Raw genomic sequence first — 27,701 nt, 5'->3', positions numbered from 1 at the left:
TTGTGTGTAGCAAGAACAAAAAAGAAAAAGTGGAGGCTAAGTGTGTCTTCGCGAACAGAAGTCCAAGCAGAAAAATAAATGAGAATATACTTACCTTTGCTGGCTTTAGTGTCTTGACATGAAGGCTTTGGCGCAGGTGAAAACAAAAGTTGATATTCTTTTCTGTGACATGACGGCACAAATGAACCATCACAACGCTTCGTCTCATCGGACCTCGCTGCGTGCTTTGTCAACGTGTCTGATAAAGCGTAAATTTGGCTTCTCTCGTTGCCCTGCGTTACGGGATACGTCCCTCACCAGCGAACGGGACTGGGACGAAGCCATATCTAGTACGCAACTCAAGCTCCAGTCCATGGCCGTCCAGAGGGCCCGTGAAAGAGAGGCTTGGCCTCCCGATTCCGACATGGGAGCAGCCAGCGGCGAGCCGGGGGCCCCTACGGGTCTCCGCCGGCTAGTCCCTCAGGACCTGAATAAAAGTTCATTGTCTGTCTGTCTGTCTGTCTCGTTGTATGGTCCGATGTATGACTTTATAAAAGTCAATGCACTTTCGCGTCAAATGTTTATAACAGCATTAAACCCACGTAGTTTGGGCATCGAAAATCTAAAGCCCGACTTTGGAAATGTCAATGCACCTTTGACATCAAAAGTTTGAGAACTTTATACCCATGAAGTTTCAGAATTGACATCCAAGCGCTCCCTAGAAACCGCGGCCTCCGTGAGATGCCACGACGAGCCCGCTCACCATTCAAAAGCCTTTGAAACTTTGTGCTCGCATGGAAGTGCTTGTGGGCGTTACTATAGTGACTCCCGGTGCATATGCGTTGCCGCGAAATCCAGCCCCATTTCGCATTGTTCGCACTAAAATGTCTTTTCGAACGTGAAAAGGGCATTCTACACAAAATCAAGCAGGATTTCCGGCGCCGGGGGTGGTTTTGGTCGGTGGCGCATGACAGCACGAAAAAATTGCATGGGAGAGGCTGAAGCCCCATAAGCCCCCCTTCCACCCCCCCCCCCCCCCGCCTACGCCCCTGGCGCTCGTTGCCGAGTCACAGATAGTCGAAACTATTCCGCAACTACGGCGTCGCTCATAATTCTCTACGTAGTGTCGGAACCTTAAACCCTACAGTTACATTGCAGCAGGTCACAAATTGCGAAGGCTATCCACAGGTTTGTCCGGCGGTATGCGGGCGCCCGCGAGAGTGGCTACTACGAAGCCATAGTGCGCGGCGCTATGGCGCACACTCAGATGCGTTTCGGTCGATCAGGCGTACGTAAACGTCGTTAAGTTTTCAGTGTGTAGCCCTAGGTAAATGAACAAGACGCCAATTTCGGGCACCTCCCGTAAGGTCTACAGAACGATACGGTTGACAAAGAGCGCTGATAATCTGCAGAGAACTCGGAAACGCAGTGGTGCTTTGTGTGTGTGGGTGAACGATGAGCTGGAAGTTTAAATTGGCAACATCCTCTCGAATGTTATAGAAAATCTTCTTAAGCACTCTGTGCATTTTAACTCTAGGTTTCTGTATAATAAAGATGACACAACGAATTCAGAGATATACATCCAAAAGCATAGCCACTATACAAACGGCCAAGAAAGAAACCATTGATGAATAAATAAAACCTCCCTTTTTAATGTCTGATTATTAACATGGCAAATAAATAGGACACGAAAAACGAGAATTTCCGAATAAAAGAAGATGACACATTAGAATACGCGAGAAGCTAGTTGGAGCGCTATAACGGTGCAATACGCGCGACAATGGCACGAGACATACCAACACTTCACGCACCTTGGACAGCGCCGGTACTTTGTTTACAGAGAATGGTGCTTCCTTAAATGCGTTTTAGGTGTGTGCGTGCGTGCGCAAATGCAAGGAAATTTACTACTGGCCCTATTTATCACTTCTACTGTCCGAACGGGCACACACTGGCACGTCTTCGTTTTCGGGTGGTATACCCATTCTGCGTTAAAACCCAAATTCCCATTGGCTGCGTGATACCAAGTCCGCCTTAGACTCATCTGGAGGCTTTTTAATTCGCCAATGTAGGCGACGCAACAGTCTTTGCGCTGGGATCTGTTTATGACACACGTGTAGTTGAAGCACTTTCTCAGCATGAGCTCTTGAGATCCAGGATGTGTACAGTCCTATAAAGCGAGACTTGAACTTCTTCAAATCAACCTCTTCAAATCAAACTGTTCAACTTCTTATCTGTCTAATGTTCAAGTGCAGAAGCACTCATTCACTGCATATGAAATAGCCAAAGCAGAGCATTACGTTCACCAGAGCGTCTATATCGTTCTAACTGGGGACGGCACACTCAATCTCTAGAACACGTCCTTCACGACTTTGCAAGCGGAGCTCTTCGGCAACGAAAAACGGTATTTCGTCGTGAGTGGTGCAGAAGAGAACCGCCTTCCCACGAGAAATGTCCTTTTCCGATGTAGGGTGGTCTGGAGGAGGAATGCATCGTCTGGCAAATGTCTGAAGAGTAGCAATTCACTGTCGGTTATGGCTCGCGGTTTTTTTTTTCCTTCGGTGGGCTGGCGAGCTGCACTCTACACGGAGCCCATCGTTAGGCCAACTGGTTGTCGTAGACGAAGCACTGCTTGGTGCCCTCGCGTTGCGCTTCAGCCAGCAAGTCCTCGCATGACTCGCCCACGGGGCTCGCAGGGCTGTTTCCGGAATGGGCGCCCAGCAGGGCCTTGGCGCCGCTGCACAGCTGGGAGCTCCGCCTGCTGCTGCGACGCTCGGAGCCACCTGGATGAGCGAGACGCACCGGAGGACATCGCATCAGAGCTTTCGCGATTCCTTCGCACAGACCTGTACACGAGTGCGTTACAGATTTCGACACAATGCAGGAATGCTTGTGGCACACTGTGAAGGCTAAAGGCAGTTAGTGTACGTTTTCACGATTCGAGCGAATCATGGTGAATGACTTTTTTTTTGTGATACATTATGAATAACTAATATACAGGAACTTTCACATGCTAGTTTAAATATGCGAGACGGAAAGGAAACAAAGCAGTCACTGCGATCTTTATAAATTGAAGCACCTGCTCGGCAGATGATTTTTATAAACGGTCAAAGTAAAACATACTTCAATTACCTGGTGACGGTACCAGCCTGAGAACTACGTGCGAATGGCCAAGGACAGTTTTGCAAGCGTACGAAAACATTAACGAAGACGGGTGGCACACTGTGCACAGAGCGTGCATCCAGAAGCCCACAACTCCGTGTGGAAATATCTGTGAAGCGAGCCGAAGCGGCGCTCATATCGATGGTGCCATGGCTGTCTTCATACGAAACCTGCATTCGGCCTTCTTGCCTAATGTAGGTTGGAGACTCCACAAACCGTATACAACTTGTACATTTCTTTCTAGCAATATCCTGTGAAGGAGGGCGGCTGAACGAATTGTGACCGGCAGTTGGCCGATATCCGTTTCCTTGTTCTCTCTGAACTCGCCTTAGGACAAAGCGTCATTTTTTACAAGAAATTGTTTTAACTTAAGAGGAAGCTATGGCTCGCAAGCTCCTGTCTAAATACACGAGGAAGGGGACATTATTTTTCCGAGATAAAAATGGACCGATTTTCATGAGGGTCGCTGCATTAAAAGAGTCAAAATATAGTGATTGTAAGAAACAGGTTTCTTACTTTTTGCAGTTCGTTGTTTAGAGAAATCCTTAAATATTTAATTATTTAGAAAACGAGTACCATGTTTAGTGTTGTAACTAAACAATGAAAAGGGAGGTCACGACTCTTTAAACTGCGCCTAATAATAAAGCTAAAGGGGATACAATTGATGTATTATACACCACTCTCAAATGTACCCCTGATTTTTGAGTACGAGTTTTGCAATACTCTCGTAAACATTCTAGCAATTTTAGTTGGAGTGCAAAATGATATAAGGGATTTCTGCGCTTGAAATGCTCAAATATGGAAAGTTAACAGAGCTTCCGTATATCTTTTGAACGCAGAGTTCTGGATTTGTATACTACATGCTTTTATTACACATACTTACCAATTTTCGGGAATTTTCAAAAGAAATTCCAACTGTATGTCAATACCGTGCATGATAGATCCATTAGACTTTGACCTAAAGTTCTGTGGCCACCGGCAAGGTGGACAGAAATAATTAATAAAGGCAAAATGAGACATCCACCCAAACGTAACTAAGTGCTACTGAAAGAAACCCACAAGGATTCCTCGCAAGAAAAGCCTCGCAGTTGAAGAAAAATTCATCCTCGACCGGGACGAATTTTTCTTTCGTTTTTTTTTGTTTTGGCCGATGTCTAATTTCCCCTTTATTATTTCATTAGATTTGAAGGCTATCTCTCAAATGTAACAAATGTTATTAACATCAGTCCAGTGGTTCACTCAAAAAAGCATTTCTACATTTTAATAAGTAAAAATTTCTATTTAAATTTCTATTTAAACTCGCTCTGAAGTATTCAAATGCGCTGAGTAAAAAAATTGTCAAGTTACTAGGCAGAAAAAACAAAACTGATGAACTATGACACTCTTCATTTTTAGCGGGAACAGAATATAACGATGACCACATCGATTGAAATTTACTCTCACGTGCGCTTTACAGCGAAGCATTTTCTCATGACAGACCAGCCGGCAGAAAGAAAATGACTACCTGAAGACCCCTTACTGATGCCTAGAATACATGCGTTGGTCAAAAAAAGCAGGCTGCTCTTGCGCCACACCTGCCTTTTTGAAACGCTTCGAGGAAATAGCCTGCACCGCCCCGAGCTAAGCGTTGGTGGAGTCTGGGATGTTTGCTGTTTGGGCATAGGCGATCGCGAAATCCTTGGGGAAATGCGACATGTTTATTCGTTATTTCTTTTTGCTGTGTATTCTATTAAAGCATTCGATGCGTGAGTCATGATTCTGCGTGTTATCTTCAGTTTAAGAGGCTACAGTCATTCGAAAAGCTCGGAGTCTAAAAAATATTGAATAAATCCTTTATGGCGCTGATGGACTCACCTGCCTAAATATCTGATCGCCTACCTTGAAGAAGACTGTAACAAGAGAAACGCAGATATGACACACTGTCCCATTTTTGCGCGGATAACACGACATAGTTAACAAATATGTGCATTTCTGACTTACTCAGGTCAAGGTGTGAACCAATGTCGAACACCAATTCTGTCGGATAATATAGATAGTACAGAAGCACATCTTCGGTTACACGAAGCTTACTGAGGCTTCACCTTCGTTTCTGCTGCAAGTATGAAATGAACTATCAGTAAATGAACGCAGTATAAAATTGTCCGTACTTGGGGTGGTAAATCTAAATGGTGCAAAAGAAAGGGCTTTCCTTTTCACCTTCATACTCCTTACAGAAGTTCATAAGCCGGTAAACTTTTGTCTCTCAAAACTCTGAAAGCTTGACTATAATGTATTTGCGCAACATTGTGCCGTGGCTATACAAAGGAATCCTTTGAGGCATTTGTGAAATGCCTGGCACGAGTCAACCGCGTGTGTTGGCGCGTGTGTTGCGATACTTTCCGTAGAAGGCAGAGGAAAACGGCTACCTTTAGTGTTGTTTGAAGTGTGACAGAGCGGGCACAGACGACCACTCCGTGATGAAAAAAAAAAATGAAGTCATATGGAGATGCAGACTACTTTGCTGTTCAAGCAAGATTGCGCCTGAGCAACCTACTTGGAAAACTTGGCCCAAAGTTTCGCGCGCATCCGCCCTTCGCGTAATAAAATGCGATTGCTATTCGCCGTGTACCTTAAGTATAGTATAGGCCACATCGAGTTTGGTGAGGTCCGCACGCAAAGTAGTAATGTCTCAACTACATTAGCGGTATATATTTTTTTTCGTTTTGCCGACGCGACGTGGCGTCAGAGTGCTGAGACAAGGCGTGATAGTTAAGCGCAAAGCGGTCACCCGGGTCGTCAAAAAAAAAAAAACAAAAAAAGACACAGGCTTCGAAGCTGCCGGGAATGCGAACACACCGCAGGTTTTGGCGCCTCTGCCCGAGGTGGCCACTCACTTTTTTTAGTGGACGCGGACTTGGTGGCTGCGGGTTCCCCTCCGGGCCTGATGGACTTTCGCACAGCAACCAGTGCCAGCACTACGACGCAGACGAAAATGGCGCCCATGGAAAAGACGGCGCAGGCCGCCACCATCTCGATGCGCACGCAGCTTCCTGCTGAAAATGAAATGCAAACAATATAAAAAATGGGGAAACTTGACTCAATCGCGGCGCGCGACTTCAGAAGCCACGCGGCTGATAACCGTTTCCATGACGACGTGAAATATCCAAACAGGGTACGCGTACACAAATGATTTTGCCGACATCTTTGTTGACATTCAAACAATATTTTTTTTTCGCTACTTCAATCTTTGTCAATGCTATTTTGATTTGCAGAGAATTCCAGTGGAAGCTGTGGTAAGTGGACCAGCAGCTGCTTAGCTCCGGTGGAGGTGGTGAACAATAGGTGAGTAGGACATGTTGCCATAACCAGCTTCTAGCATAAAATAAAACCAGGAACGAAGAAGGAAATGAACGAATTAAATAATTAATCAACGAATCAATTATGTAAGGTCTAGACATGATTACGGAAGTGTGTAAGAGGTCTACGTATGAGAAAAGTAGAAGCACAGGCGGTGCACGATTTGGTGAGCTGAGCGAGGACAATCGCGCCGAAAGCGCGCATGTTGCTATTTGTGAGACTGCTATAATTCAGATCAACGAAAGAGCTGGCTGGCATTGGTTGAAGTGAAATTTCAAATGTGCAAAATATTAGGCTTGCGACGACAAATAACGTCGTTTTGCCTTTAGAAGAAGAAGCCTGAAGAAAAGGCGGAATATTTTAACAGTAGCATTGAGGACCATTCCTCTTGGGCTGTTTACGCGCACTGTTAAGATTATTACAGAACGCAGCTAATATTGCCATTTATACACGGGCATATTGTAGGACGTTTTCCATACCAAGCCTCCTCCTCGCAATTTGCGACTGTGCAACATTATAACCCTGATTTATTCACGCAGCTCATCGGGGGCACATTCATATATCGAGCACTGAAACATTTAAAATGCATGGTACTTTTGTAATAGTACCATGTCGGCGGGAAAGAGATTCGTTTAGGATCGGCACATAAGTACACGTTGCCACTTACTCTGTGTCTCAAGTAGGTCCGACGGTTTGTTTCGAACCCTGTTCCTCCCATAGCACAGAAGCCTAATACTGTCACCATTTGGCAAGACCTTGACCCAGTTTGGCAGGGAAACAGTTAGTTAGATAGATAGATAGATAGATAGATAGATAGATAGATAGATAGATAGATAGATAGATAGATAGATAGATAGATAGATAGATAGATAGATAGATAGATAGATAGATAGATAGATAGATAGATAGATAGATAGATAGATAGATAGATAGATAGATAGATAGATCCCGGAAAGTCCGAGAAGTACCGTAAGAATGCTAACGCACTATAATAGGCGAAGAAGCTTACTTGAGACGGATGCTTGTGTGCTCGGCTCGGGCTCGACGACGGGCGTGTCAAGGAATCGAGAGAGCGTTTCAGCGTCGGGCTCACCCGTGACGGGAGAGAGGCGCCGGACGAAGATCGAGTACGAGGTTCCGCCCCACAGCGGCAGCGTGGCTGACGGCCGCGACGTGTACAGGCGGCCCGTCACATCTACTGCCTTGTCGAGGACCCTCCACATGACCTGCCGGGGCCGCGTAACAGTTCACTGTTAAAATCACTTACGACTAGCACTGGGGAAACGGCGTAAAGCAGAATTCCGCGACAGTGTTTTGTAAAACATTGGTGCTACCACTGAAATGAGTCGGCAAGATATTCCTAGCAATCGATAAACGAAAGCTCGTTTTTAAGGCGGTCTTTTAAAGCGTATGTATGCATTTGCGCTTTCTTTATTTGTCATAAAGAAGTAACCAAAACTGGAGTTTAAAAGCAGCGCTTTCATCACGGCAACCAGTGACCTTTATGAGATCGGCGTCCCGTATTGCTCGGCGGCGCATAAATGCTTTTACGCGTGCAACTCCGCATTTCCAAAACGTTCACTAGCTTTCCGTTACTTAAAGGCTCTGTAAGTGGCACTACAGAATAAAGTGCAACAACATGCCTATCATTCGCAATCAAGTGACCCTTCCAGTCTCCCCTATTGTCCGTTACAGACGACTTGCGCGGCACTTAATCTTTCTATTCAGCCTTTCCCGTCACCCAGTGTAGGGTAACCAACGAGACGGATTTCAGGTTAACATCCGTGCCTTCTCCCTTTCTTTCATCCTGCTCCTCGGCACGAGATGGCATGACGCCCATCTCTCTCTGCCCCGCCATAGACCATACTTTTATGTGAGAAGGACCGCGAGCAAATTCTACATACTGAAATTGAATGTAGTGGGAGTCAGGTCGCACCTCATACTTGACCTCCTTGGCCTGCGGCGACAGATCGAAGTCCCAGACGATGTCTACTTCGACGCGGGGTCCGCTAGAATGCCTCAGCTCCTCCACTTTCGGAGCAGCGAAGGCCGGAAGCAAAGAGGAGGCGGAGGCGTCCGCCTGCATCGAGTCGAAGGCTGCCGACTCCAGGTCCAGGGATACTCGAGTGTGAGCAAAGACGCCGTGCGCCGAGAGTGCGATGATCTCGAGCTCCGAGGACTGCTTCAGTTGGCTGCGGCTCAGGGTAGCGTTGTGGTACTTTGTCTGCGTTTTCGGACGCGAAACATGGCACTGTAAATCGGCTGAATAACATTTAGTGGTCAGTCAAAGCAGCATTATGACCGATGCTTGCAGTCAAGCATCGCTGGCAACGTTGCAGCCATATAACTAAATGTCATATAACTTTACTTACTACAGGTGTAGCCGCTTTGGTGTAGCCTTATGTGATATAACCGTTCTTTTAAATACTAAAATACCGTTTTAGGCCCAGAAGAGCTCAGAGTGCTCTCGCTGTTCCTCAGACGAAAACTTACCAGTTGGCAACACAGCTTACCAATAAGAAAGTTTTGCTGCAACATATATAACTGCAAGCCGTCTTATAGAAAAGACAGTTGATTTGCAGTTGGCGCCCATGTGAGAATTTTATATTTGCTAATGTTCTCGCCTTGTTTTGGCGCTTCTCATAAGCAAACTAGATCAAACAAATGCTGCCGTATTTGTCAACATTCTGTCTTCCGTGGTTCCTTTCATATGAATTAATGCCACAGAGAGTAACAGGCACAACGCTTACGCACAGGCGCCGTATGTCGCTCGATTTTTTGCAGAAAGATGATCTTCTGATCCCCGCTCTAATAAAGCCGAAAAGTCCTGTAAATGCCAAACACTTTAATGAGATACCAAACAGGAACATTACGTTAGACTGACTGAGTTAATTACTTTTTTGAGTGCCTCTCCTACCACGAAAAAGGGTCTTCGTAAGCCAGAAAAGGTGGAAGAACAATTACGTAATTCATAGGGAAACTAATTACATAAAAAATTTAGAAACGTGCATCAGGAGGAAGGGCGAATCTGTAGTGCGTAGGTGCAGTACCTGTCCGGCGTCCTCCCAGCGTTGATCGTCGACGAGCCCTCTGAGAAAGAGCACGTAGACCAGTCCGCGCTCAATAAGGTTGTCCTGGGCATCGAGAGGCCGGGACCACGTGACACGCACATCGTGTGCGCCACGCGCCTCCAGCCGCGGAGGCTCGGGGAACACGGCCCGGTACTCAGAGTGGCTGGTCACTGCGCTGCCTGCAAAGGCGGCCCAACGTGCAACGAAGCAAGCCTTTACCCAAGTGGAGTTTGAGATCCAAACACATGCTCTCGCGAAAACGAAGCTGGTCTTTGTTCACTTAATCTAAAAAGCATAACTTTTTATCTCTGTCAGTATACAGACATTAATTTATATTATAAAGGTTTCTGTAGGTGCGATTCCTAACCAGCTCTTCAAGCGGCAGTGAATCGGCGTTGCAACAGATCGAACTGGACTGGGAAGCGTGTTCCTAGTAGACACCGCTACGCAGAAGCTGTGCGTCATTATACCGCTTTCGTTACCGAGCCAGGTCAAATTGGTTTTCACGTTTCTTCGCCAGGGCACAAATGCCCCTGTCGTTTTGACATACACCACATGACGTAAGTACATGCGAGCGTACACCTCTTACTCGAAGATGAAGTTACAATCGGTGTTTCCCTCTCTTATGCCCCACCAGTAGCTGTTAGAACCCAGTGATCGCCATGCCCTAAACTCCGGTAGGACAGCCCGAGTAAAAAGGATGTCGTCGCCGTCACACGATTGTCATCAGCGTCTTCAGATGCCGTCGCCACACACTCTTCTCACGCACCCAGATGCTCGCCTGACGCTACTACAGCTGGCAATATTCTGCCGAAGCCCGAACAATGCTGGATAGCCACCTACCTGCAAAATTCTTCCCGTAACATCGATTCCAACAGTTCTAGGCACTTTTTTTAGAGCATCATGCTAATGTAAGAACAACCGTGCCTGTGGCTCATTATTGGTTGCGACATTTTTTTTTCTTTTTGAACTATAGAATGACCCTCCGTTAATAGTATACATTAGGTGGTGAAGTTGTGCCTACTGTTGGATCCCGAGAAATTGTGTCGTACGAAAGACGGCGACGACGATTGCCTCAAATACTCGGAACACGGCAACTGTTTAATGAACTTTAATGTGTGTTCAAGGAGATACCTTCACGAAATTTCTCAGTAGCGAATATATTTTGACTAGATTATGCAGCTATGCTTGCAGAAATCATCCCATTCTCAAGTTCTGGAAGAAAGGTCATCGATTCTCGATCCAACTCGCCTTCGTCTTGGCCAATGAAATGTCTTTCAAATAGTACCATGTGTCGCATCCGTTACCTCCCGTTCGTAATTGTTCCACATAGATAGTTCGCAGAATTGTGGTTGAACAAAGTGGTTGAACATCGCTTTGTACGGTTACTTGTCATTGAACATGGGCGCTATAACGTAAGACTATCCCAAACTTTTCTATTCCAATTCTGCACAATCAGCCATCCGCGATTCGTCAAAAACTTCTTTGAACCACCCCCACTTCGCTGGCTGTCACGCGACGTCTGTCACGCGATGTCTCCCTGATATCGTACCACGCGTTTGAATGTTAAATTCAAGGTGTAACAGCATATCTTGAGGCTAGGACCAGAGCCCATAAGCAAAGAAAAACGCTTGCCTTGGCTCTTAGGTTTTTGCGTTAATCTTAAGATGCGCTGTTACCTTTTGGATCATGCAGTACCAACTAGCACACTCTTTGACGTAACCAAGTGTTAGTTTGCTGTCAACTTGAGACATGCCGGTGTGCTCATTGTTCCCGTTTTCATATAGCAATAACGGCTGTTCCAGTACTCCTTAGTTGAGAAAAGACAAAGGTGCAACATACCGGGCAGGTTCTGGGACGCCTTGTGCCAGAACGAGCAGGCCACTTGGCAGCCAGGAAACTGCGCAGAAGTGGTTATAATATTGCTGCACTGCTTCCAGAAGTCTCAAGTGAACACGCAAGCGAAAAACACTCTAAATTTGAAATAAAAGTAGTATAGTTCGTGCACTACCAATAAATCCTCTAGAGGGAAGAAGTTGCAGTAAAGAAATCTGCTAAAGAAATTGCGTTCTTTTCAATAAAGGAAAGCCAATGGGCCTTCATTCAAGAACCTGTTATTTGTCGTTAATTTGGTGAAAATAAGTAAGCAAGTTTACTCCTGCCTACAACTATTTGCCATATATGGTGTAGCGCGAAAAAATTGTTTACACGCTCAATAAATCAGCAGCAGCTACATAGACACTTTAGTTCGCCACTCGTATTTACGAAGGAACAAAATCAACGGTACAATTGTAAAGGATAACGCAGAAATACATTGCTAGAAAGGTAAAAATCAGGGCAGCCTTACGCCGTTCCTATTAGGAAGCACTTATTTATGGAAAGCCATGCACACCATGCTCAAAGCGTGCCTTTGGTAGCGTGATGCACAGTGGCCACTTTAGAATAAAACGGGAGCTGCGCCATCGACAAATTGGCGTAATACGGCATAGCAGCTCCATGACATGTACTAATAAAAAGAGGCAGCATAAATTATTGAGGACAATCTTCGATAAATAAATTATGCTTGTATTTTAGCGCTCGTGAGTAGCTTGGAGGCAAAAGCTGCCAAAGGCCGTTTTCTGCAACGTTCGTGATTTAAAGAGCTCTATTACAGAGATGGTTTACAAAAATTACATAAGTCAATGAAGCCAGATGCCAATGAAGCCTATCTTAATTGTCTGGTTTTCCGCATGCTTCTAAATAACGCTCAATTGAACCCATTGAGTCATTTTCCTCGCTCGCTAAGTGCAAGTTCTTGTGAACATGCGACATCTCAAGAAAGGTATGCATCATTTTAATGGCATTACTAACCGTACGGTTGACTTTTCTATAGTGAGAAATACTAAGGCTCGAAACACAGAGCACGGGTCATGCATGGGACGCATGCACGGTTCACAGGCACAGCCGATGAGGCTGCAACCCCACAACCCTTGGAGATGTGTTAAGTAGGCTTCGTAATTTCTTCTTCGCGGTCGTACTGACGCTGAAATTTCTGTACTCTTCCGCGATCCATGCATTCACCCTTTGTGATCAGCACATTAGTTTAGCGGAACAAACATTTTTGACTTCCAGATCAATTTTATTTCGCCATAAAACACTCAATAAACGATAATGCTGTAGCTTACTTGTGCGCAATAAATGTGCGTTGTATAATCAGAATAACATACCATGGCTAACTAAATTTTATTTGTTTGTTTTCTTTTGCAATTTTCAGCATGGTGTTTAGAAAGCGTACTCCATTGAAGCACAGAGGGGTGGGGGGAGGGCGGAGGGGGGAGCGTGTTACCACAGTCACTTTGTTTAACAAATTCGCGATATGAATTAACATCTTCGAAATTTTGATGAAGCAGTCACGCATACTCGCATCCACAAAAATTGGAATTTTGAAAAATCTGTATGCTTGACATCATTTCAGTGCTACCTGAACTAAAACCACGATGGACCCTGCAAAGAGTAGCGCCACATTTCCATCCTCTGGTCATTCTGTGAAAGGAACTGTTTTTCAAGAATTTCCTTAACTTATGGTGGCCTCCCAACCTCGAGACAAATGGTCACTCAAATACATAAGCAGAGAAAATGTGCACTGGAAAGTTAGCTATCCAGAAAAGAAATCAAATATGCGCAATTTTTTATGGTCTTTTATAAGACGTGAGAAACCCAAACGACGCCCATCACTGGTGTTAAATCGTCTCGTTTTCTACTCGCAAGTAACGTAGTCTGCACCGACATGCCCTTTGTTGTTTGGTTGAAAACCGGCAAATAGCTAGCGGTTGAGTACTTACACATAATTCCTCCACGGTGCACATGTGTTTCCAAACTTCGAAGTCTTTGTTGAAAAACTTGCACACGTCCCAACACTGCAAAAAATATTGCGCAAAATAAGGGCATTGCCTCTAGTACAAGCAAGAGTCACTCGTTGTGACGTCACATGCAGGTATAATTGGCGCGGGCGTGGATAGATGCTCAAAGCGAGAAGCGCATAGAACGTATTTTCAATGTGTTTTTGGTTGTGAAGTCGATTGAGAACTGTAGATTCATTGTGCATTTGTATGAAAGCGACACGTTATAATCTTCGACATGGTTACCATGGTGAACTCAATTTAATAAATAACCACAGACAACATCATGAGATCACGACTTGAGATGCTTTAGGTATAGAGGCTAACTGTGATTTACCTGTTCAAAATAAGCACAAACGAATAAATACTCTTTATTAGATGACCGCCGAACCGAATTATATAAAAATTGTTGCATGTAAGAAGGTTAGCTCCCACCAAATGTGAGATGCATAGTTGTACGTTATAGCGACAATATTTAACATTACGGACATTGAAAAAAAAACACTTGAAAAATGGTTGAAGCACAAAGTATACAGTTCGCCTTCGAAAAATCCACAACAAGAATATTTATCCCAGGTCTGTAAGCTGCCACTTTTGTATCAGACGCAAACAAATAGTATGTATTAGACTGCGCTTTATGTGAAATTGTTTGTGGAGTTTTCGCAAAACTCCTCACAAATTTATATGCGGTGCACAATTCATAGTTTATGTCTGCTGTAGATGACACAGTAGTTGTGGTGTAATGCACAATATTGCAACATGGTTCATTTCGCACGGATGTTGAATTATAAACTTGATGCTTATGTGAAAGGATTTTCCGATTCCAGTAATTTTATTTAAACATTGATGGCCTCTATGCGAAGTCTGCTTTCCGCTATCAGCAGATTATAAGATATTTTTTCTTTTAGTTGCAGCAAGCGCTGTTAAATTGAGTGCAGTGGAGGCTATGCTAAATGATTTGTATGTTCACATATTTAGAGAGCAGATCACGAGTCAAAGCTTCTATGACCAACTGCAACAAAACTTTGCACTGCGCAGGCGGCCTATAGCTTGAGATAGCCTTAATATTTAGAAGCTTCAGTGAAAATTTTTACGTCTGAAATAGGTGCATGTTCATTAAAGATAGCCCTCAAGTAAAGATGTTTTTCGTACTGAAACGAAGAAACGCCGCCATCAATACGCGCCGGAAATTACGCACAAGCTGTAGCTTGTTGAGTGCCACCGTAGTGTTTCGACATGGCTTCCGAGATTAGACGGCGCCAATGGCGGCTGGAAATATCGGGGGCGATTTTCTGGGATTTGCGTCACATTCACTAATGGCCAAGTTCAGGAGTCCTCTGCTAAGGTGCTGTTTAAGTGGTAGTAGCATGAAAATGAGAGAATTACGAGCCGTGTAGATTTGCCGAGACTGATCCAACGTTGTACAATACCCTTTCATAGGCAGCTTAGGCACCGTGAATGTTCATTGACGTTGGCCTTTAGGTACTGAGATCGTGCATCGCAAAATTTACGCTTCAACTAAGGGCATCGCCACATGTAGAATACTAAAGGTACGCGTTGCACGTGGTTTACTCTTCGGACCACAGCAAACGAATTTAACCGTTTTATTAATGGTTACGACATACACACGGCGCTGTGCGCTTGACTGTTTTACCTTTTCTACACATGCGCTACGTTTCAAGCGACACCTGTTTGCAAGCTTCTGCCTCGCCAAAAATAACATGCGGAATTGATCGTAGCCGATGTCGTCGTTATGACAGAAGAAGCGTACTTGTGGCACAGCGCCGCGGTGTGAGATTTCCTGCTACTTCCGTGGTCTGCCGACATTGGCGATATATTTTCGCTCACATAACCTTCAATTTGAAATGAGTCAGTAAAAACCACAGTGTTGCTATATCAGAGATACCGCATGTATCTGGGGTGTTGTTTCTGCAAGAGAATCCAGGTTGCGATTAACTAGGTTTCCGTTGCATTCATTGCACAGACACATGGAACGAGTTGAGTGAGTTCTACAGAAATGCACGCCTGTTCGAAAATGGAGCGCGAGATCAATGTCGAAAGGCCCCCTTACTGTGTTAGGCGTGCCCACTCAGCTATCCTATACGTCTATTTTCACTCGCCTGCAAGTTACTGCTAATCGGCTAGATGCAGGCGCATGCAAGCAGCAGCTAATTAAGGAGACGAGCACTCGCGAAGAAGGTAATCAACAAGCGAAGTAGGAGAAGACAACATAAGAATGTTATTTAGGCAATTCCGCTGACGTTGACATGTTCACGAAGTCACATGAGAACAAAGTAGCGTTGTGTTCGAACAGAGCAGCCAGAGTTCAAAAGAAGTTAGCCGGATGCTTGCCGCCTAAAGTACCCTTCAAACCAAGTTGCTGGCCACAACGTCTGCTCATCGTTAGCATACAGCAGTTTTATAAAGATGCGCTGGAAGAGATCAGGCACTTGCCTGAATCCTTGAATGACAATCTTCTACTATGTATCAAGGTTATGCGTGTCATCAGTGCTTGACGAAAGCAAAGTTTGCATGATAAAGAAGACGGCGCCCCTATCGTAAAGTTTTTGCCAACGGAATAACCACGTTTCCAGCTCAATAAATTTTGCAGGTTTATTTATGCGACGTTGGCTGTGTGTAGTGCACAATAATTCATGGCACCCGCAGCTCGTTGTGGAGAATACTAGCGGCATGCGCACATGGCGAAGTCGCGAGATACAGGGCCGAGATACATTGGACCAGAAGGATTTAAAGAGCGCGAACGCAGACGGTATATAGGTCTAAGGAGCCAATTGGGGCTTCGAACGACAGAAAGCTGAGCTAGCTGGCAAGGATTCATTATGCAAAAAAGAGGTGAGGCGTGCAGACAGGACACAAGAGTAGAGAAGTGGACGTAGAGAAGTGGAAGCCGGCATTCGTGTTGTCCACTTCTCTACTCTTGTGTCCTGTCTGCACGCCTCACCTCTTTTTTGCATAATGCGCCAATTGGGGCAGACCCTATCCAGATCCATTCTCCCATTACATCAAATGCACAGCGCATGTCGGCGCCCGCGGTCACTTTCAGCGGTATTCGCGGAAATTTCTTGCGGGGTTTCGCTGTGTGTTTATACTCCTGCGGCTTCTCTCAGTCCATATTCTTAATTTTGTCATCCAATTGCGGTTCATAGCAGGTTGGTGGCTTCTCTCTTATGAAAAGGTTAATTCTCTACAATGTACAGATAAAACTCGCGCTGTTTCCTTGTCATCTTGGCTCTCATTTCATTTCTTTAAGACAACGTAAAAATTGAGGAAACATGGCTAGAGGTATATGAGTGCCTGACGAGGCCATGCTGCTGTACAAAGGCAGAGTCGCAATAAAAATTGTTGGTGAAGTACAGTAGGGCTGCACAAAAGCACAACTTTGTGTATTTATTTTTATATTCACTACACCATTTCCAAATAATCATTTAAAAAATGCGCTTATAAAGAACATTTATGACACGCAATAAGATAGCAGAAAGCACAAAATGCATTCTAACTCTAGGAACCACTTTCTTCTCAAGCATGAATGTACAATCTCTTGGAGAGCGTAGAAGATTGATCACTTTGAGGTCTTCGAGGGCAATCAAAATATTTTTAATACTTCAGAATGACCAAACACTAATGGCTAAGAAAACGGGCTCACCATGTTGCACTCCTTGTCTCCGGTACATTCGATGTCGTCGTTATCGGTCTTCAGGCCAAGCTGGAAGTTAAGGTAGTTGTTAAAATAGCGAAGCAGCTATTGTGGCACTTGGAAGAGGAAAAAAGAAATTTGAACGGGATACGCTGTTGTGACTATATCCTGGCGAATATAGAGTCCGAGTTTCCCGCTGATGTTTGCAGTGCACCTTCAATGTAGGACACTAAGACCGTTTCTATGCAAGATGAAAAATTATTACCGGAAAAACGGCAATACAAGTTGTACACATATATAATACTGACACGTGTGCTTCTTTTTATCCGGTGGCTGCGATTTATCGGCCAATATTAAAGCTCAGCGCAGGACGGGCCTGCACCTATCGGAAGTTTCTGGAATGTTATCGATGGTTTCATCCGCTGTCTCTTGTCGATGCACCGTCTGTGATGTGACGTTATGCGCGACGAGAATTCCGCAGTACTTTCTGGAAGACACGCGGGCACCAGCGATTACTCTCGAACCTTTGATGACTCACGTATAAAAGCCGACACGCTTGACCCGCAGATCAGATTCCGATGATCGCCGCCTGTGTCCGCCGCTATGATTGTGCTTTGACTGTAACCTACTTTTCTGGGCACAAGTTCGCCCAGTAAAAGTTAGGTTCGTCATTCACAGGTTTTCTACTGTGTTTTTGACGGTCACTACCATGTCCACAATACTATAAAGCTTATCAATAATTATTTAATCATTCGGATCAGTCCGCGAATCACAATTCCTCCATGAACCCCTATCGAACAACGGATGCTTCGTTCATTAGCTGTGGTCGGGAAAAAAGCCACTGGCTCTCCCTTACTGTAAGAGTAAACACCACAACGTGTTCAAAATTTCACTTATGAATCCGCCAAATTATTGCAAGCTTTATTCTAATCCATTCATACTTGATATATATTTATGATAGGCTGCAGTCGGTGAGAGATAATGAAAGTATGTACAACGCCCTCCTCAAGGCGCTAATACGATAGGGTGACTCCAAAAGAACATGCAATGTGTCCAAGACGATAGAGCAACTTTCGCGGGCAACGATGGAACCCGGCCGGCACAAATCGAACACGGCGCTTTGCTAAATCACTACATCACGCTGGCCGTGCTCATTAAAGCACGACCGGCACGTTTGGGAAGCGATAATGGAACAGTCACATATCTTTCGTGGAGTTTATTGGAAAGTAAGGGAAGGCAACCAAGGCGGAGTCTTTTGCGAACATCTTGACACCACTAGGATTTATTTAAAGAACTTGAAGTCTGCTTCGACAGGATCAGCTGCTTGACGTCCTTCTCAAATGAGAGGTGCTTCCCCTCCGCTCATACTCCAGGTGCTGTGCATCTTGCCCTCCTCCCTTTTCTCTCCTCGACAAGTGGGCATTGCATGTTTGCGCACTTTGCGCAGACATGCAGAGTTGCGGTCAGGCATTTTACTGGGAAAACTTCTCGAGTTTCAGAAAGCAGTATCATCATCATTTTACGTATATACGTATGTAAGCATACGCTATGTTCATAAAGCTATTTGTATAAATATTTGAGTACCTTATGATTGGGCCCGATAGCTGAGCGTTGTCAGCTTGTTTAGTTAAGGCGGCTGTGCATAAAATCTAAAGCAAAAATATATCTGCATGTTGATTGTGGATGCCAATAACAGTCCCTCGAGTGAAACTAATTGAAAGCGCGTCCTACGTAATTTTTACGGCAAACTAGGCAACGTTGCTTTCGTAATTTACTACGTTCGAGGTATCACAAAAGTCATCAGAAATTAACGCGGGAACAGCGATGTCGCCTTTAGAGTTTGCCACTTTTGTGGCCATATCAGAGCTGCGCTTGTGTGAAGACTAGCGGCTGTGATATTTATTTTTATTTTATTTCATTATGTATTTACAGTACACCCTGCAACGCCGAAGCATTATAGCAGGGGAGTGGGTACAACATGAAGTGACTAGCACGAGAATATAATCACACAAAAGGGAGCGATGACAACGGAGCAATGCATCAAGATAAAGAAGAAGTACATGAAAAAAAGTCCATCAATAACAGTACAAGAAAAAAAGTTAATTCAGCCTGCAGTCAGTGGTTTGGAAGAAGATTGCAATTACAAATCATTGATTAGTCTTAAAAATGCATCCCGAGGAACACTCACAACTTCAACTGGCAACTTATTCCATTCAGAAATACTGCAGGGAAAAAAAGAAAACTTCATATAGTTAGTTTTGCAGGAAATTTCACGTATTTTGAAACTGTGGTCTCATCTTTTGAGATATAGTGGGGTGCTTTAAGGTATTTGGCATGTCGATGCCTGTCGCATCAGTGTATACTGCGTGCAGAAGTTTCAGTCGGTGCTTCTGGCGTCTTATCTGTAGCGGTTCTAGTCCGATGTGCTTCTTTATTGCTGTTGTGCTTGCGTGTCTGGAGTACTTCCTTGATATAAACCTGGCAGCACGGTTTTCTATGCCTTCTAACTTATAAATCAGGTACCGCTGGTGGGGATACCACAAGGCGGGGGCATATTCTAATTGCGGCCTTACCAGCGACTTATATGCTATGGTTTTAAGAATCTGAGGGGCAGTTCTAAGGGTTCGTACAACTAGGCTAAGCATTTTCCCGGCTTTCCTGACGGTCATATCAATATGGCTGGAAAAGAACAGATCAGCAGTTAGATGAACACCTAAATATTTAACTTCACTAACCTTCCTGAGTATAGAATCTCACAGTTTGTAAGTAGGTCTATTCGTGATTTTAGATTTAGTGAATGTTACCTGGTAAAATTTATCAGTATTCAGGCTAAGTTCCCAGTTTTGACACCAGGAGGCTCTGTTGAGGTCCTGTGGAGGTCCTGCTGGAAAGCGTCTATATCATGTTGATTGAGAACGGATCTGTAAACAACGCAGTCATCTGCGAAAAATCTACTTTGTGAGGAAATGTTTGAAGCCATGTCAATGATGTAAATTCAAAACAGCAACGGCCCCAGCACCGAGCCTTGCGGCACTCCAGAAGTTGCTTGGACAAAACTAGAATTCTTGCCTCCTACAACTGCGCATTGTATTCTGTCGTTCAGGTAATCTTCAATAACCTTCATTACTTTCGTATCCAAATTAAGAGTGCTCATTTTATGTATTAACAGGTCATGTGATACGGAATCAAAGGCTTTGCGATAATCGAGAAAGACTGTATCTGTACGCATTCTTTTTTCAGCAGTATCTGCAAGCTCATGAAATAGTTCTATCAGCTGAGTGGTGCAGCTGACGCCTTTGCGAAAACCGTGCTGATTTGGAAATAAAGAATTGCGTCCTTCTGAGTGCCTTATTATATTGCTATAAAGAATGTGGTCAAAACTTTACAACATATGGAACAAAGTGAAATTGGCCTATAGTTAGATACGGAGGACTTGGAACCGCTTTTAAACACTGGGACTATATGGGATTTTTTCCAGTCTTTAGGGAGCACGCCACTTTCGAGGGTTTTGTAGAATATTATTTTTAAGTATTGAGATATAATGAAAGAACAGGCTTTGAGTATCCTCGGAGTGATTCCGTCTGATCCAATTGCTTTGGCTTCATTATTGGAGTAGAGACAGTTTATGATACCGTCCAATGTGATAGTAATTGGAGGCATTACATTTGGCACACTTTATGTAGAGTTGGGAAAAGTATTCTTATGTCTCGTTTTCAGAAATACTGATTTAAAGTAGTTGTTAAAACAATCCGCTTTAGCGTTGCTTTCACATATCTGGATTCCATTGTGAAGAATACTTGGGATACTTGTACTCTACTTCCGCGTCTTTCTTAGCTCCAAAATGCTTTTGGATTTGTCTTGATATAATCAGCTAGTCCGGAGAATTACATGTCTTTGGCGGTTTTGATAGCCTCGATATATTCTATGTGTAACTCTTGTAGACGGCACTCATGTTCGTTTGATAGGTTCTTTTTAAATTTTTGATAAGCACGACTCCTTTGCTTTATCTTCCTTTTAACTTCATAAGTAATCCAGGGTTTGTCTACTTTTAATTTGTCTGAGACGTATTTGAATGGTGCATGCTTTTCAATCAATGATGACAGCACGCTTTTAAGAGAATTCCACAGAACGTTCACAACCTCGGATGAGTGTCGTGTAAAAGCCTGAAACGCTGCTTCCAAACCAAGACTGATTTCGTTAAAATTTGCCCTGGAGTAGTCATACACTTTGCGAGTTTCATTTACCACGCTATGCTAGTGTTATGCCTCGAGGACTATAAAGAGGAACACTGAATCAGTTCCCAGTAATAAACGATTCATTCAAAAGACTATTTTCGTTAATTTCGGCGTAAGACGTCGATTAATATGAAAAAAAAAATTGGTCGGAGTTCCATTTTGGAATTTCGCGGCAAGACTCCAGCGTCTTCACGACAGCGCAATGTCTAAATAAGCGTTTTTTTTTTTACGTATTTGCGCCCTCGCGGTTTTGTGTAAGTTCTGGAAACTTGCCCAGTCTAGGCTCACTGAAAATACCATGTAGTCCATCCTTATGGATAACAACCGATTAGCTCAGTCTCCCGTGACTTCTTAATGCGTTAAGGTTAACGGGTGCTGCAATATCGAGGCCGCGTCGCCCAACGTAACAATAGTTTCTTTTTCCGTGCTGCACGCACGTTTCTTACAAAAGAACAGCAACAACCCAAGCTACTTTTAGCTTTAGTACCTGTTGAACGCGACATCCTTGTGCGGTGTCCCTTTCAAAAGACCGAGTAAAAAAGACAGCGCAGCCGACCGGGTGCACTCACCTTGTCGAGACAGCTGGCACGACACCGCGCGAAACGGAACACTTCCGGCAGATGGTGGGCTTTGCCGGCGTGATGCGCCCACACCGGCCGGGACAGCGAGGCCCAGCCGATCGCGCAGAGAGCGAGGACTGCACCGACGGGGAAGACGTGGCGGTCCAACATGACGGGCGAAGGCAGGCAAAGCACGGCGAACGAGGGGCCCTCCGGAGACGCCCGCTCTCTTATACGCCAAGTCGTTTCCCCTCCGAGAGGGTGACTGCGTGTGGGATCTCGGCCGTTTCCGCTACTCGCTTGGTTCCCCAACTACTCGTGTTCATTTCCGCAAGTAATACAAAGCGCGAAAGCTCAATGTCAGGAAATGGCATGGTCTAGAATGAAAGCCTAGAAAAAGAATATCGAGAGCAGTAATTTCCTATCGACGTCACAAAAGCTAAGGAGCTTCTTCAACGTCAGTGTTCAAACCGATATCGCATTTGGGGATGGCAGATTAAGGCTTAAATTAAATTACGGGACCAAAACCCCGATCTGATTAAGAGGCACGCCGTAGGGGGAGGGAAGGGGGAGACTCTGGATTAATTTTGACCACCCGCGGTCCTTTAACGACCCCGCCCCCGGGACACAGGCGTTTTCGCCCCCTTCGAAATGCGGCCGGGATGTGACCCCGCGAGCTTGTGCTAGCGCAACACCGCAACCGCTGAGCCACGACGGCCGGAAACTACCACGCATACCGTGTTAGAAAAGTATTCCGCACGTGCACTGTGTCCTAAGAACAGGCGCTGGCCAGTTTCGATAGCGATTTGTTCCTTCCCCAAACGGGTTGCCTGATTGTAAAGACTTCCTAGAAACGCGAAATTTCCAATGACCTGGCTTCATGCCTTGAAGAGAGCAGCTCTAGACTACGAAAAAATGAAAACAAGAAATCACGGTATAGCTTTTCCTTTTATTCGAGGACGTTCGACAAGACATTTGTACCAAAATATAAGATACTCTTAAAATAAATGCATGCAGCCCTGTTCGGTGCAGACATTGCAGCAGTGAACTAGAGCGCTTATTGTCCGTTATCCAACGAGTAAACTCACCGGCTACATTCGGCTTTAGTTTCTGTCAAAACATTGCGCCATCTGCAAAAAAAAAAAAAAATGTCTGAGAAGATTGTGACCGCAGCCGGCAAAGCCCTACATGACTTTGTCATTCGCATTTACAATAATGCAAGCTGGAAATCCGAATACCAGACTGCCTGCCGAGGCTCAAAAAAACAGAAAAGAAAATGATTTGTTCGCAAGTCCTACGTTCTGTCAGCTTTTGGGGCCGACTCTGCATTGGGTTTGCCGATGGAAGTCGCGAAATTCATGACGCGAAGAAATTTTCATTCTCATTTAATTTTAATGTTTTTTATGCAACAAACCTAGTCCGATGTAGGTCACGCTTAGGTTCACTAGCTGACATTTTACTTCATACACTTAGGCACTAATTACTGTGAGAATAGCGCTAGTACCGAACACACAAAACGCATTGGGAAAAATACAACGCAAGCGCTCATTACCAATCGCGTTATTCCGGAGAAATGAAAATCGCGTAAACACGTATGCATCACGTGTGCACGAGCGTGAACCATAAACCACCATCGTCTGAATGCGCATGTAATGATCATAATAATTCGTCCCTGAAAAAAAATAACAATTCAGCATATAACCAACCACGAGGAGGTTCCCGCATTCTCGGGCATTTTCTGTCTTTAACATAAAGACAAGTTCTAACGCTAGGGGTGCTATTCCATTTCACTCAGCCTTAGAAACTTCATGTCCTAAAATGGCGGCTCACATCTGCAAGCGGCGACATGCGCAGCGAAACGTGCAAACTTGTCGTCTGTATTTTTAGCTTTATTGCATGCTACGCTTATTGGTCGTTAGCATGAAGCTTTAGCTCGGGCGCTCCTATGTATATACATGGGAACGGAGAAAACGTTTCTTTCCACAACCAGCGCGCAAGTTTTCAAGCGGTTTAAAGCATTTAAAAAAAGTTCTAATTTACTGATTACATGAAGCAGATGTTTTATTTATGCCGCTAAAGAAACGATGACACGATTTACCTTGTTCACCGAACACACGCTTGAGAGCAGCACGACACCACTGCGCAAGCGCTCCGTCACGTGTCGTTTTTCATATTTCGCGGCTTTCTTTGCAATCCGGAAAAAAGGACTACGTGAGACACATTATAAAGACAAAAATTGGAGGACGCTTAAGCTTCGCCTTCAAGAGTGGAACGCGACAGCGTTCCTGTCGACCCGCCAACGGGTGTACGACAATGCGCTACGGCGTAGCGATCACTTACGAGGCGCCCCGCATCAGACTTTGCACCCACCAATCACGCGGTGAGCGTCCAGCAACGCAGCGTTGGGCGCGGCAACGAAACGTGCGCCTGAGCAAGCGGAACGAACCAAAGAACTCGGTGTCTCGGAGGGGGAAATGATCTACGCCAGCCAAACGTCGTGATCGGCACGAGTAGAGAGAAATATAGATAGTGATCTAAAGAAAGAAAGGACGCTTGATTCTGCAACCCGTGAGGGAGCACGGCGAAGCGTCGTCAGGGGAGAGGGAGTCGGGGCCGCGACGCGCCTCGCACCGGTCCCCGCACAGCCCCAATGCGCGCGTGGCGCGCCACCTGTCGGGCAGCGCCGTACATTGAGAGGAGGGGGTCTTCTGTGTTTGCCGCAAGTTGGCTCTGCGTGTGCGGAAAGGGCAGAAAAAATGTAGCGGAAACGTACTTCGCTACGCGTTTAACTGCGACTTCTGTAACTTACATGCTCATAATTACCGATATACACAGCAGTATAGCTTTCTGCGGCACGTTTGTAAAGCAACACCGCATTCACTAGAGGAGTTTTTGTCCCACTTTGAATGATCGAACTCATGGCTGAGTGGTAGCGTCTCCGCCTCACACTCCAGAGACCCTAGTTCCACGCAGCCCATCTTGCAAGTTGTTATTTATGAATTGCCTGCCAGTATTTTTCGCTCACGGCCAACGCTGCCGACACCGGCTTTCCTGCGACACGAGCTCCTTAACGCTGTGGCATTAAAACTCTATCAGTTGTCTCTGACGGTGCTTTACAAACCTGCGTATGATACTTGGGGTTCTCAGCCAATAATTAAAACTTTGGGTAATTAAACTTAATTAGTCAGTTACGGGGAAAACAAAAAAATGTCTGAGTTACTATGCGCTATTACGAATATTATGCGTTTGGTTCAATTCGCTTCCGATGCGCCTTTCATTTTTAAATTCTTGGCTTAAGTTATGTGGGACACCCTGTATATATTTCAGTAGTGCTCTCTGTAGGATGTTCCCATAATAGCACGGCGTCCTCACAATCTCCAAGAGAGTAATCGATTATTTCCGGCCAAGGACACAGGTGACTATCTGTCGACGCTGGAACAAAACAGTTCTTTGCTTGCAACCATACCTTAGCTGGAAGCGTTCCTTATAATACTTTAAGAAGAACACTTTCGTCCCAGAGGATGCAAATCCGTCGGACTCCCTTAAGAACATGCTGATACCGACACTGGAAATAAGATTGCACTCTTTAGCTTGCATATCCTCAGATGAAGCAATATGTGCGATAGACATTATGAAATCCTGAGATTACAAGAGCCTTTTACCGGGAGTCTTGAGCCCATGTAACAAGTGTGTTTGCTGCTCAGGAGCAAGGCAAGATTTGATGCACATACTGAATGCACGCGTCAGTCCACCTGATCTTTAGTTATATGATGTAGGGTGTACAGATTTTGAATGTCTCTTTGCGCTGTTTCCATGTGGGGTTCCCCATTTATATTACAGAAAGAAAAGTTAGACTTTGGTGAAGTGGCACCGCCTCCCACGCAGACGGCGTAGATGCTGTTCCCAGTGCCGACGTACTTTTGCCCCTGTTTTTGCTCTTTCGTTTTCTTTTTTGTCCGGGAGTTGAGCAAACGTTATAAATATCCCGTTTCACCGAGTTTAGAGGTTCGCAATAGCTCTAGCCTAGATGGGGCAACGCTTAACATTTCCCGCTCACGGCTACAAAGATATCTTACGAGCGTACGTACTTTAAAGACAATTGTGAGACAACGTATTATTAGGTATTTATTGAGGTGATTATCAAAGGACAATAATACCGAAAATGCTTGCTTTGTGGTTTGTTCAGTGCACGATCGCTCGCATACATATGGCGACTCCCGTCACTTATAGTGACACGTGACTTCGAGAAATAATCAAGGTAACATCAGTTATTTGTGTGATTCGTTGCTTCAGTAGATGAATTAACGTGGAGAGAAATAATTAAAACACGCAAACCGAACGCCTGCGCATTTTTGTGTTGCTTCGCGCCGTAGAAAGATATGTCTACTTCCGTTTCGTCTCCTTGTTCCCACGTCGTGCAGTCGTGCGTACAGAGAACGCGTCATTTTCTACCGAGATCCAGTGCCGCGATCATGCCCTCTCATCCTCTCGTGCTTTCGTCGGTGCTCGTCATTGTGGCACTGACTTATAACCCTAATGGAGGGTTCTCTTTCCGAGCGCGCAAAATTGTCCGCCGCGCAAAATGAGACGAACGTAATGGCTCGAACGCGAGAGCATCATCGGAAGTGCGCTACTCGGCGAAAGTGCACGAGAAAAAAAATTCACCAGCGATTACGATGCTCCCTAATGCGAATTTCGAGGGCAGCCATTCACGTGTTTTGAACTCGCGAGATATTGGGGCAAATAATTTGATTCTGAACGATATGTCCTCTTGGCGGTGGTGCAGAGGCTCTCATCTCGTTTAGTAGCAGCAGCAGACGAAGCATTTCCACTGTTTGCGTCGCTCATTATTCAGAAAGAAAGCGTGAACACGAGAACGCATGGCTCGCGCGGAGCGCATTCTCCAGAGGCGGCGACGCAGGCGAAGTAGCGCATGCGCAGTGGGTCCGAAGCCAACGCCAGCGCCTTGTTCCCATTTATAGTGTATGTGCTCGCCGCTTGTCTGGTCGCCGCCGTTGAGCACGTATCGTGCGGCACTCCACTTTCCATCTCTTGCTTTCCCTCCATCCTCCTCCTCCGCCTTCCTTCGCGCGCTCTCTTCGCTTTCGCTGTCTTTCATCACCCGCTGAGCTCCTAGTTCGCACTTTCATCTATCGCTGCGCTCGTTCGCTCGGTTACGCCGAGGGACGCGGACGCTCGGCGCAGGAACGGTGCCTAAGAACTGCGCTCCAAAAAAAAAAAAGAAGAAAGAAAGAAGGCGGGGCCGTGACGTATTTGTCACGCGATCCTCCGGCTCTGGTGTGGTAGAACGCAGGCAAGTAATTTCTCTTGTAGAAGCTGGACGGGGCAAGTGCAGGGAGCCTGTATGTTGGCAGTGACGCTCGCCTCCTGAACTTACGGGTTCGCGGCGCTTCAAGTATTTCTATTTCCGCTGTTAATTGACTAATTTGAAAAATTCTTGCATCACTACACTTCTTAGAGGGCACGTAAAAATTCCAAGATTATAACCAACATTTGCTATGCACGGTCCGGTGAGGGGCCCCTTAACGGGGAAAACTGTGACGCGGGAACATGTTTCAAATAAACCGGAAGTAGACATCACGTGAGTCATCGCTAGAAGGAGGCGGGACACAGCGATGGCCGCACGGTGTAAAGGAGTAGCAAGATAGCTTGATAGGAGGACAACGTTTAACCACACGTACCTGTTTTATTATGACGCGCTGACAGAGAATTCTTGTGAGAATTAAAGCATTCCTAGAGAGATACTCTCTGTGTCTAGGCGCAAGACAAAAACCAATTTAGGGACCCCTTAGTTTAGGAGATGCATT

The 27,701-nt window shown here is 45.2% G+C and overlaps 1 protein-coding gene across 1 annotated transcript; it reads right to left on the bottom strand.

Annotated features, from left to right (window-relative positions):
* Window positions 1-1,620: 1,620 nt before the first annotated feature.
* On the bottom strand, window positions 1,621-22,157 carry LOC142573169 (uncharacterized). Its single transcript, XM_075682738.1, has 9 exons — window positions 21,883-22,157; window positions 17,088-17,147; window positions 13,367-13,441; window positions 11,388-11,445; window positions 9,525-9,724; window positions 8,411-8,698; window positions 7,484-7,700; window positions 6,012-6,170; window positions 1,621-2,759 (listed from the first exon to the last, which is right to left on the bottom strand). The coding sequence occupies exons 1-9, from the start codon at window positions 22,042-22,044 to the stop codon at window positions 2,575-2,577; spliced, it is 1,404 nt and encodes a 467-aa protein (XP_075538853.1). The 5' UTR covers window positions 22,045-22,157; the 3' UTR covers window positions 1,621-2,574.
* Window positions 22,158-27,701: the final 5,544 nt, after the last annotated feature.

The sequence above is a fragment of the Dermacentor variabilis genome, chromosome 2 (genome assembly GCF_050947875.1).
Source record: "Dermacentor variabilis isolate Ectoservices chromosome 2, ASM5094787v1, whole genome shotgun sequence".
NCBI lineage: Eukaryota > Metazoa > Arthropoda > Arachnida > Ixodida > Ixodidae > Dermacentor > Dermacentor variabilis.
Note: the sequence above shows the minus strand (reverse complement) of the source record. Positions and strands in the feature narration are given on the sequence as shown.